Below are 11,779 nucleotides of genomic sequence, written 5' to 3' on the forward strand. Positions count from 1 at the left end.
GGTCTGGTTGCCATGGCAACTAGAGAAGAAAGACGATGCAGGTAGGGGATCGAGAGGTAGGAGACGACGACGGCAAGTCGCACTGGGGTTCGAAGGCAGGCCGGGACGACGGCCGCGTTAGGTCATGTGGGCAGCGCGGTCGATCGCCCGGACGTGTGGGCGATTGCGCCACACACCAGACGTGTGGGCTGTGGCTGCGTGCGCCCGGACGACGTCGTGCGGGCGGGGTTGTCTCCGTGCCACACAGGGCGTGCGACACAACCCCCTAGATACCACACGTGTGGCAGTTATCATCGTCCATTTCTTTATTACTGAGCCAAAACGATCGGTTTGGTTAGACCGGGCGCCTAGTCTATCAGAAATACCATGCAGTGACAAAAAAGAACAATTTCCATGCAGTGACCAAAGCGATCCATCAAGAGGATGACCAAATCAAAAGCATCAGTCAAAATCTCAAATTATAAACCCCAATTAATCGTGAGAGAAGCCTAGTGAATTAAACTAGCACACTATGCTATACTGTTTATCGCTAAAGAAAGGGGCTAGGCTGTAGTGTGACAACCTGAGGCGACGCCGGGCATTGAATATTTTCCTTGGTATGGCACATAAGACGACCGGCCGGAGATCCGGTTGGTTTACCCGGAGTCGTCGTCGTCGCCCTGTTGGTTCGCTGGTTGGTCACTTTTTCTTCCACGGCCAAGGTGTCACCAGGCACCAGCCTTGACTAACCGGAGAAAACCCAGCCATGGCTTGAGTGCGTTTGATCTTCAGCAGCGACATGCACCTACGCACAGTCTACCACTCATGTGCACAGTGCACGCGCCCATCTCTCGCTCGAAACGATGTGCTACGAACTTGATGCCTGTAAAAAAGTTAGTGGAAATTGAGGGGCCAGTGGCCACTGTGATCTTTTATTCTCTCCATCAGGATCATGTCCGTCTATAAATACGACCCTCCGGTAAACAGCAGGAAACTCACACGAGCTCATGAGCTAGCAAACTCACACGAGCTAGCAAACCAGCCCACACGAGCTCCATCGGATGGGGTCCTTCGCCAGAGCTGCGCGCTTCCTGGTGCTCCTCCAGATCGTCCTGTTCGTCATCTCCGCCGTGCTCATGAGCGGCCCCGTCTGCCATGGAGCCCGCCCAGGGATCGGTGGTTAGTGCTTACAAACTGTTCGTTCCATCCTCTCGTCGTCTCCTAGCTACTTGAAACAAGGTTTTTATACCAGCCTTCCGAAATTTAGTACTCCCTTCGTCCCATAATATAAAAGTGTAGTGTTAAAGAAAAAAAAACGCTTTTATATTATAAGACGGAGGGAGTAGTAGTTACTTGCAACTGAATATCCATGGATGTTTGTCTTTTTCCTTTCAGGTGGAGCTCTCGATCCTAATCGTCCGACGGTTACAGTGCCGCCTGGTGACCCCTACACCGGTCGTCGGTGCAGCAGCTTGTACAGGTGCCCACCAAGTGTTCAGCCCTGATACCCGCAGAAACACCTCTCCCGAACAATGGAAGGTGTTGACGATTGCACCGCCTGGATGCATGCCTCCATCTAGTTAGCAATACAAGCTATTGCCACGACCTTATGTTGAACCCATAGTAATATCGTCTCGTGTGCTTAAATGTTTACTAGTCCGAATAAAACTGGATGTCTGTTGTTTGGTTCAGAAATAATAAAGATGGACGGTGTTTCTAACGAATAAATACGGACAGTGAGTGAGGCTGTCTGGTTAGGTATCTTGCTACCTATCAGACTCGCTCTATCTTTACAGGGCTCTTCTCACCCGTGCGCATGAATAGAAGTTATGCTAGAAGGGCGATACGGTGAACTGCCAGCGGCGCCCTTTTATCCATCCATCCAACTTTTATAAAGGGGTCAACGTCATAAACGCAACAGAACATTGTCGAGACCTTCATCTTCGTCATCCACAACAACCCTAGCCACTGTCATTTTCCATCTTCATCACCATAGTCATCTTCACCATCATCACCGCAACATTCATCCTAGTTAGTCATAATTTGTAATCGTGTATCGCATCCAGCAACTATTGTAAGCCGTACTATCAATCACTTAATCTTCATGATGTGTTCTTCAATGGTTTCTTCTTGCGTTCTGATCGCTATATGTGAGTAATTCCCTAAGGTCATGGGTTGAGGTGTAACCTTACAACCCGATCTATTTGTTGGAGTGATTGATCAAACTATTATGATATCTTGTATGTGTGAAATAAATTTGTTTCGTAGTTGCCTTTTGTCTCGTTCGCGGTCTTTGTCCTTGCAGGTTACCAAGGATTATAGAGATCGAGCCATGGAGAGGCTAAGGGCAGAGAGACTGTGAAACGCTATTCTGAACACAAGTGACAAAAGGTTTAGTACGGTAGCGTGGATCCTACCTCTGGGGATACAAAAGGTGTAGTCATTAAACACTCAATGCTTTTGTCTGATTTATCATAATTACCTAGGTAATCTCGCGCGAGGGATAGTAGCATTTTTAGAGTACCGACTTCTTTTTTGCCACGCCTTTTAGGAATGTGATTCCATGACGAATTTTGCCAAGCACTTGAAACTTTTCTCAATTTTGTCACAAAAAATTCAGATTTTTTTTTTATTTTACAGTTCATTTGAGCTCGGGCTCAGAAACTCTGCGTCCCAAGCAGAGCTGCTTTTAAAAATAGCAAAGGAAGAAAAGATAGGCTCCGCACGAACTAACAAAATCATCATTTAGTGTTTCATTAGAGGCAAATCCTGTGCATTTACAATGTCAATCGCTTGTGAAAAACGTTAATAGAGAAAATAACAAATACTATAAATATAAAATTAAAAAGCGTATAAGTGTCGTAACTTAATTACTACTCCCTCCGTCCGGAAAAAGTTGTCACCAGCATAGTTCAATTGTAATTTTGCAGAAAACCCCTTTTTCATTTTAAATCTCGTGCTAATCGGTCCTTCTTCCTCCCTCGACGCCCGCCGGCACCGCGCGCGCCCCAGCCTCCGCCTCCCCCTGTTGCCCACGGGCACCGCGTGCCCCAGCCGCCGTAGGATCAGCCAGGACGAAGTCCCACTTGCGCCGCCGCACACCTGTCCCGCAGCTGCCATCTTGCACCGCCCCTGCTTAGCTGCACTGCGGAGGCGAGCTTCGCCGCCGCCCAGCTGCTCCTCCGCGGCGACACCTCGACAGGCGGCGATTCCACGGCTCACGGTCGGCTCTACTCGTCGTCCTTCTCGCATCCCCGGCCGCAACCCCGGCGCGCCATGGCCAGCCACTCTGCTGCGGGAGTTGGGCAAGACCCCGGCCGCCGTTGCTCCACCGCCGTGCACCGAGGTGACCAGTGCATCCACCGTAGGGCCCAGCGCCGCCGCCCACCTGCTACAGAGGCGACCACCGCCGCCCACCTGCTCCTCCTCGCTGATTTCTTCTTCTTCTTCGTCCAGGCGACCCAGCTCCTCCTCGCCGCCTCTGCTGCTACTGAAAGGTAGCCAGCGCCCTGAAATCAATGTCAAATTGATGTTAATTTGTTGTGTAGATCAAATTGATGTCAAATTGAGGTGAATTAGAGTAGCAGCGGATCATCCAGCCTGTAATTTGATGAGCTTGTGCTACACACACACAATATTCAGTCTGCACAAAATTGTACAGTAAACTGAATTAGTGAACAAGCAGTGTTACTCATAGGCTTAGACTGAAGGACTTGCAGAATTCAACAGCAAACAAAGTACCAAATTAATTACTCAAAATGGATCATATATAGAGTTGCTTCCATGTGTTTTGTTTATAAAATGTTAGCAAACAATATAAGTTTTCCACTGATAGAAGCATGTGAAAATTCAGTTAGATAACCACTGATAGAAGCATGTGAAAATTCAATTAGATAACCGCTGATAGGAATAGATATTGATGCTTTGCTAAAGAAATCATGGCACACTAGAGAAAAAAGAAGAAGAAAAAAGAAATCATGCCTTGCCGAAGAAAAAAGAAATCCTGGAAACACTTAACTACTTTTAGACACTTTCGGTTAACTGTTTTGAATTGTTCATGTGACAGTATTGTCATGGTGAGCTACAGATTATGCACTAAGGAATTTGTTCTCCAGGTAGAGATGAGTGTAAAATACGAACAAGGGAAGTCAATTTCAAACTGATAGACTGCAGAAAACTGCCACAATCTCTTAACTAAGAGTTGATAAAAGCATGTCCCTAAAACTTATTCAGTCAGTTAGATCCCCTGTAAAGTTAACTGAATTATTCATTCAGTTAGATCTGAACAAAGCCTCTGAAGTAACCTGCCTACTAACCCCTCTCTTCTTCAGTAAGATCTGAACAAGACTATATCTACATACTGTTAAAGCTTCAAATTCAGAGCACTACATCATCCAGTTTGCACTACACGCAGCTCTAAATTAAGACTAAATCAAATTTGACACAAATGCAGTACTACCTCTTTGTAGGCTTGGAAGGCACAGACAGACAGCACTAGCATTTTTGTCAAAAATTCTACTCCCTCATAAATCAATGCTGACTAAATTTTTTAAGTGCTCTCCCTAAAAATCACTAAAGTAGGAAATCTTTAACATAATGTACCCTGCAGCTTTGTTCAATTGGTACAGTCAAATTCAGTTAAGTGTTTGCTTGCTTTAGTTTGACAGAAATGTTGTCCTTGTAAACTTGCTGCAAGGTCAACATGTGCTGTTATAAATTGAGATATACTCTAGCTGCAGTACTCTTAGTGATCAAAATTGCAAGCATGTCAAGTCAGAGAAGCATGTCAGCTAACTTCAGACTTAACAATAAAGATGAAAATTTCAGACTTGGCAGTACAAATTCAGACTTGGCATGAGATAGATGAGCACGAGGAGGACCTGAAGGAGGAGGAGCCTGGGATGTTGAGGAGGATCCGCCTTCGTTGGGGTCGACTTCCGCAGCCGCCGCCGTCGTCTTCCCCATGCCGTCGTCGCCGGTGATGTTGAGGAGGGCCTGGAGGAGGAAGAGGAGCTGGTGGATTAGGAGCTCGAGGACGAGAGCGCCCGCCCCATGCCGTCGCCATGCTCCAGATCGAGCGCCAACTTGTCGTCATCCTCCAGATCGAGCGGCGCCTCGTCGAAGAGAACCTCACCGGAAGAAGGGATTTTTAGGGGAGAGGAGGAGCTACGCAGCGAACTGGAGCGGCGCGGCGGCGTGGAGGAGGGAGAGGAGGCGCGGGGGATCTCAGCGGGGCGGGGGAGCTCAGCGGCGCGGCGCAGCGCGGCGGGGAGGGGAGCAGCGCAACGTCGGGAAGCTGCTGGGAGGGGAGTGACGCTGCGGCAAGACGAGGACTGCGGGTTTGGTCGGACAAAAGTGGAGGGCTTTTTTGCAAAAATGTCATGGAGACAACTTTTCCGGGACGGAGGTACCTGGCAATTAAACGACGGACGGAGGTACCTGGCAATTAAACGACGTAGGTGCTTCGTGTGGGTTGAAAAACAAGCACGTGCTTGATGCAAGGTCTTGCGCGGACGCTACACCTAGCACTAGGATTCAAGACATAATCGCCAATAAGCCAAGGATCTGATCCTGGCGTCGTGTTGGAGCTGCCCTTACGTCCCGAGCGCGTGGTTTTTTTTTTTGCGGGGGAAAACATTTATTAATCAAGTGGTAACAGTTTTACAATCATCTGTAATGATAGTGCTAATCTCCCGTGGTACAATTGCTAGCCAACAAGTTGTCCTATCGCAGCCATGGCATGTCCAGCTTTGTTCTGCAATCGGCTAATCTTACAGACTTCAATTTGTCGCTCCTTAAGCAGATCAGAGATATCTCTTACTTGATGCATGTTAACAGCCAAGCGCGTGGTCTTAATAGGCAAACTCTCAACCAGCACGTCTGGGCCCGGTCTATTCTGCTTTTCAGTCTTTCTTTTCTCTTCTTAATTTCTTTTGTCAATTTTTTAAATCTCTCTTAATTTATTTTTTATTTTTATTTCTTTCTAGACTTGAACGTTTTTCCCGCGGTATGTATGATCAACTTTTCTAAAATGTATGTTTTTTCTAAAAAAATGACAGCAACGTTTAGTACTTAAATGTAACTTTTCTATACATGAACATTTCTCAAATGCGTGATGCAAATTTCATTTCATATATCAAAAAATCTAGGCCCATGAAAAGTTTTTCATTTTCCTCAATATAGTTTTTCCTTTTTTTAATTTAATTTTGCCAACATTTAATAAACCTTTTTGAACAAAAGAATTCAAAATACATACTCCCTCCGTTCCGAATTACTTGTCTTAGATTTGTCTAGATACAGATGTATCTAGACTCATTTTAGTGTTAGATACCTTCGTATCTAGACAAATCTAAGACAAGTAATTCGGAACGGAGGGAGTATAAGCCAACAACTATCAGGTCGGTCGCCAAATAAGTTATGCCCATGGTAAGCTTACTTTAGGTGTTTGCATGACTATTCCCACAACTAGCACGGAATATAGGACAACTCTGCACCGGGTCTGATGCCAACATATATGCCAACAACTATCAGGTCGGTAGCCAAATAGCAATTTACAAACACAGTTCAAATCATAAGGTCACACGGCACATGGTGTCTTGGAATTACCTAAGGCCTCCCTAATTCAACGAGCTCCCGGACGCGGAGTTTCTGCACCCGAGCTCAAATGAGCTCGAGTGAACAGTAAAATCAAAACTAAATCAAAAAAATTTAAAAAAATCCAATTTTTTTTTGGAAAAAACATTGACAAAAGTTTTAAGTGCTTGCAAAAATTCGCCATGAAATCACATTTCTAGAAGGCGTGGCAAAAAAAACAAAATCAGTACTCTGAAAAAGCTACTTTCAAAAGCATTTTGGAGCACTGAATTTGTTTTTTTTTGCCACGCTTTACAGGAATGTGATTTTATGATGAATTTTTGCAAGCACTTAGAACTTTTGTCAATGTTTCTCCCAAAAAAAATTTGGATTTTTATTTTATTTTTTTTCGATTTTACTGTTCACCGAGCTCAAATGAGCTCGGGAGCAGAAAGGCACTTTCACGAGCTCCCTTACTTCTCCCTACTTATGATGATTCACCGGGAGCAGCGGAGCGCACCAATCCACCTAGTATGCATAAATGTTTGCCAGAGAGCACAATAGGCGAATACATAAGTAAATACAGCCGTGTTGTGTACGAAGAGCAGCAAGGTGGGTCCGTAACATATACACAGGTGGGTCCAGTGGGGACTCATAATCATCTTGGCACAAATATTAACCTCAGACGACCAGTGCTTCAACATAGAGTGCCATAACTCTTACTATAAGTTAATGTAAGTCTCTCCACGGGGTAACCAGCCAGCTTCTCAGGTCATTCTTAGGAGTGAGCGGTTTGTTCTCCATCAGCCTCTTGGAAGGGGTTTTTGATCTCCTCTGTTCCCTCGGTTGGCGATACGAGCATCACCGCTGTGCCCCTGCAGACCTGCAGTTAGTAGTTGTTAGAGGATGTTTTGGTTGCTGTTTAATTACGAATATGGTTGACAAAAAAAATTTCGAGGAAAAGCGGCCACGGCAACACTTCAGTGCCCTGAAAAAGAACCATGGAGGGCGAAATCCACTACTCCTGACATCACAATCGCCAAACCAATAGAGGAGCGATAGCACTTAAGTCGATACTGTAAAAAAACTTACAATGAGACCAAGCTGTCTGGTTTTTGTCGACAGTTTCAGTGGATCATCTTGCTCTGCAAAACAAGATGACATGGGTGAAGTGTGATAGTCATCAGGCATTGTCCATATCTTTACAAGTGCACTACAATTAGGTATTTCTTTTTCCCATTCGATCCAAAACGGATCGGGTTCCACTATCAGTCGATAACGGAACATTGAGCAAAAGAACACAAAAAGCGTCTTGGCGCAGTGAAAACGAGAAGACAACAATTAGGTATTTACTGGTTGATAAATGCAGACACCAGTTATGGTATTTTGGCCACCTCATTTGTTCAAGCAGCGATAGCAGCAAGTCCTCTGTCTGGTCAACCAATATGCTAGCGTCGTGCTAACTAAGGCGATGCACGACCTATGGTAATTTTTCCGAGACCAAGCTCCAAATAAAATGCATAACTTCGCCTCTTTTAAGGGCACAAGACGAGATCAAATTAAACTATATCGAGTTGTACCTCTTTCAAACTCAATCGCTTCATCAAGCACCAAGTTCAGAAGCTGGTCATAGCCCTTCAAAGTTCCTGTAACTGCAGGTGTACAGATGCATGCCAAAGTCAGCACGTGTCGCGCTGGGATAAACTGCAAGGCAACAACAACAACAGTTTCTGCCGCAAGGTATACAGATGCCAAAGTCAACACATGCCGCGTTGCGATAAATTGCAAGGCAACAACAGCAATAGTTTATGCCGCAATGCATACAGATGCCAAAGTCAGCACGTGCCGCGTTGTGATAAACTGCAAGGCAACAACAACAATATTTTCTGCCGCAATGTATACAAATGCCAAAGTTCACAGCCTTTGTTGTGTTGCGACTTACTGCTGGATAACAAGACTAGTTTCTGCCTTCTGGCCTTTTAGGAAACCGGAATCATTCTAGGAGCATGCATATTGATATTGGATCAACAACCAACACACACACACAACATATCAGAAACTAACCCTCGCTTGACAAGGTATACATAGCCCTGGTACCAAATCCCGCGACATGAGAACAAATAAAACTAAAACCAAGTCACGCTGAATGCTGAACACCCACCTATCCCGCTGCCATCACAATCATTTTCACATTCATCACCCCTACCACAGTTCAACCAGTCATGTGAGCCAGCGTATGAACATCTATCTAGAGTTCTAAACTATCTAAACCAAATCGAGCAGGCAGTCCTGTAGGTAAAATGGTATATAAACTACTCCATTCAGATGAGGGCATTGAATAGCATGAAACAATTGGGGGAGGGGGAACTGGCGAGGGATGTACGGACGGACGGACGGACCTTGCCTGCCGCCGGTGAGCTTGACCTGGACGCCCTTGTCGACGAACTTGGCCAGGTCCAGCACCGTCTCCTTCCGCCCCGACTGCACAGCACAACAAAGACACAAACAAGAAACAACCCACTCCAATCAGATGGGATCGAAACTCCAATCTCCCACCAGGCGCGGGACTGGGGACGGGCGAGAAGCGGGATTGATCGATCGATCGATCCGAGCTCACTCACCATGATCGATCGGCGACGGCGAGGGCGCACCGGAGTAGGGATGGAGGCGGCCGCTGATGAGGGGCGCTCTGCTGGCTGCTGCTGTGCTGTCCTCCTCTCTCCTACCTTTTCTCCTTTTCAGAGTTTTTTTTCCTCTCCTCTTAATTCGTTCATTTTTTGACGGTTATGCGCTGGGCCTGTTTCACCGGCCTCGGGCCTTGAGCGCGGCCCATCTCCGCGTGTCTTCCTTCCCTTCTACTCTTCTCTTCTCTTCCTCCTTCCAACGGAAGCCAGAGACGCACACGAACTGTCACTCACTCCCACTCGCTACTGCCCGTCTGCCCCTGCTCATCCTCCCATCTCACTCGGCACACCTCCAGATCGGGAAGGCGGGCGGCATCCGCGATCGACAGCGGCCAACAGCCGGAAGCAAAGCAAGCGATGTGAGTAGTTCGTAGCTCGAAGCCATCCTTTTTGCCTTCCCCTCCGTAGCCTCTGTGGAGTTCTGCTATGGCTGTGACTGTTCTCATGCCGCGGCTGCTCCCAGGGTTGAGGCGCCGTGTATGGGTAGATAAGATCCACAATGCTTCCGCGTGATTTTACGGGGTTTTCAGTATGATTTTGGGGTTCATTATTCTCATCAGTCCGTACGTAGTTCTGTATTATTTATGCATGTATTTAGTTTAGTATGTTCATCTCCCTGCTCAAAATAAATTTAGTACGTACTCCCTTCGATCCATAATAGTTCAAAACTGCGACACTCACTATAGATCGGAGGGTGTACTATTCACCAACAAGCATATCGGTTTATTGGAGGAAAAATGTGATCCGTATAGGACACATTGCATCTAAAGTCTAAAGAAACTGGCCGGGTGTATCATATGTGCAATATATGCATACACAATCGATGGGAAATATAGGGTTGGAGACTTGGAGGTACACGTACTGCTGAATTGCTGTGATTCCTCATACTGGTCATGGTCACTCCCACCTCCACATGACCGATCAGTATAACATGCATCTAGACTTACATATCAAGTTGATTTGCTCTAATAACATGCATGGTTGAACTGTTGCCCAAAATCTTTATGCGGATAGCTGTACTAATCATCTATACATGGCTTACTAAATCATTGATGGCGCGCATTGCCGCGCCCGTTCGTTTGTCTAATGTAACAACAAGAATTTATGTGAATATAAGGTGGCATGAGCAAGAGCCAATAAGCTCTTGATTCGTGACATCAATGCGGAGTCATATAAATGTGTATGTGTAACACACACATAAGCTGGACAATCGATAACAATGTTGTGAACCGATACCACGGTCTAGTATAGTTGCTCATGGTACCACACTACATACTTTGTATCATATATACCTCAATGGTATAAGGAACCAACTGTTTATCCTTATGAAGAAATGAACGCTAATAAGAAAAAAATATCACAATATGGATTGAGAATTTATACAAGATTATATAGTTACATGGGGGCTTGGGGAGCAAATATTGGAAAGAACTAGAGGATACCCCACGCATTTACCGCGGGAATTGGTTGATGAAAATTTAGGTTGATAATATGAGAACAAAAATTAAAAATACATATGACTTATTATATTTGATTATGTATAGTTGTAATAATATTAATTGAATATAAGTAGAATAATTGAATGGAAAATATTTTTTCATGCATGGTTGAATGTTGTAGTGGGTGCGTGCTGAGATGGCGCTTATCCCATTCATAGTTGTATGGTGAGGTGGCATGATTGCATGTTGAGATAAATAAGTTAGTGAGAATGACTCTCTTAGCCTCTTAGGTGTATAGAATTAGTGAAATATGACCAAATCCACATTGTGTTATAAAGCAGTACATCTTGTTGGCAGATACAATGCCATCATGTTGTATCTGTACTGAACTTCTTGTTAACATGAGTTCTGGACCTTGGACGACATCCCCACCAAACTTTGATCAAGAGTTAAGATCACTCCAGAGTCTTGGAACCAAAATTGTTGACCAAATTCCATGTCATAAGCTATGTGGTTTAACACGTGAGCAACATTCTGGAATCAAATGCCCCAAATTTGAAGAAATATTTGGAATAGCAACTTGAGAACTGTTGACAATGTATGATCAAGTAAATGATTGCCTATAGACGAACCTAGACAAACTTAGTAATATAGGAAATGAAGAAACAAAAACGACATTAACCTGAATGCCATATTCTGCTTTCAGTAAATTTTCCTAATAGAGGATGGTAAATGTAAAGGTAAACTAAAAAGGTATGTCTAAATCATTGCGAGTGCCCCCAATCATAAAGAAATCACATAGCTTAGCCACATTCCAATATTTGGCTGAAAATACACAATGTTTTGTAGGGTTCAAGTGAGGGTTTCTCATGATACAATTTCGAAACAATTTCTGTATGTTTCATGCCAAAATAATAAAGCTAGACTTCTCATTGCTTTCATCATATAAGTAACCATATTAGTTGATTTTCTCGGGTTCTAAAATTCCTTTATCATACCCATTGCAGGTGAGAGCCACTTTGTTAATAGAATCGTAGTAAATTCTCCTTCTACCAACAATTTATTTATACTACAAGCGTATATGCCTCTCAAAAGGTTCTTGGA

At 44.7% G+C, this 11,779-nt stretch overlaps 3 protein-coding genes across 3 annotated transcripts; 1 reads left to right on the forward strand and 2 right to left on the reverse strand.

Annotated features, from left to right (window-relative positions):
• The first annotated feature begins 981 nt into the window (after nucleotides 1-981).
• On the forward strand, nucleotides 982-1,488 carry LOC119334650 (protein WIR1A-like). The gene is made up of 2 exons (XM_037607192.1): nucleotides 982-1,158; nucleotides 1,375-1,488. Exons 1-2 carry the CDS (start codon nucleotides 1,041-1,043, stop codon nucleotides 1,482-1,484), a joined length of 228 nt encoding a protein of 75 aa, XP_037463089.1. The 5' UTR covers nucleotides 982-1,040; the 3' UTR covers nucleotides 1,485-1,488.
• Nucleotides 1,489-2,709: 1,221 nt separating this feature from the next.
• On the reverse strand, nucleotides 2,710-5,359 carry LOC119334437. The gene is made up of 2 exons (XM_037607003.1): nucleotides 4,860-5,359; nucleotides 2,710-3,488 (listed from the first exon to the last, which is right to left on the reverse strand). The coding sequence occupies exons 1-2, from the start codon at nucleotides 4,942-4,944 to the stop codon at nucleotides 2,821-2,823; spliced, it is 753 nt and encodes a 250-aa protein (XP_037462900.1). The 5' UTR covers nucleotides 4,945-5,359; the 3' UTR covers nucleotides 2,710-2,820.
• Nucleotides 5,360-7,067: 1,708 nt separating this feature from the next.
• Nucleotides 7,068-9,288, reverse strand: LOC119331132 (sm-like protein LSM7). Its single transcript, XM_037604303.1, has 5 exons — nucleotides 9,174-9,288; nucleotides 8,952-9,033; nucleotides 8,133-8,204; nucleotides 7,645-7,697; nucleotides 7,068-7,435 (listed from the first exon to the last, which is right to left on the reverse strand). The coding sequence occupies exons 1-5, from the start codon at nucleotides 9,174-9,176 to the stop codon at nucleotides 7,331-7,333; spliced, it is 315 nt and encodes a 104-aa protein (XP_037460200.1). The 5' UTR covers nucleotides 9,177-9,288; the 3' UTR covers nucleotides 7,068-7,330.
• Between the last annotated feature and the right edge of the window lie 2,491 nt (nucleotides 9,289-11,779).

This window comes from Triticum dicoccoides, chromosome 7A (assembly GCF_002162155.2).
Source record: "Triticum dicoccoides isolate Atlit2015 ecotype Zavitan chromosome 7A, WEW_v2.0, whole genome shotgun sequence".
Classification (NCBI taxonomy): domain Eukaryota; kingdom Viridiplantae; phylum Streptophyta; class Magnoliopsida; order Poales; family Poaceae; genus Triticum; species Triticum dicoccoides.

Bases quoted from the DNA above. Each gene is read 5' to 3' on its own strand.
- LOC119334437 (XM_037607003.1), bottom strand. From the start codon at position 4,944: ATGGGGAAGACGACGGCGGCGGCTGCGGAAGTCGACCCCAACGAAGGC. The intron at 3,489-4,859 runs GTCCTCCTCGTG...CATTGATTTCAG, and splicing joins CCAGGCTCCTCCTCCTTCAG to GGCGCTGGCTACCTTTCAGT.
- LOC119331132 (XM_037604303.1), bottom strand. The intron at 8,205-8,951 runs GTCCGTCCGTCC...GTACACCTGCAG, and splicing joins GCTCACCGGCGGCAGGCAAG to TTACAGGAACTTTGAAGGGC. The intron at 7,698-8,132 runs GTACAACTCGAT...CTTGTTTTGCAG, and splicing joins AGCGATTGAGTTTGAAAGAG to AGCAAGATGATCCACTGAAA.
- LOC119334650 (XM_037607192.1), top strand. From the start codon at position 1,041: ATGGGGTCCTTCGCCAGAGCTGCGCGCTTCCTGGTGCTCCTCCAGATC. The intron at 1,159-1,374 runs GTTAGTGCTTAC...TTTTCCTTTCAG, and splicing joins AGCCCGCCCAGGGATCGGTG to GTGGAGCTCTCGATCCTAAT.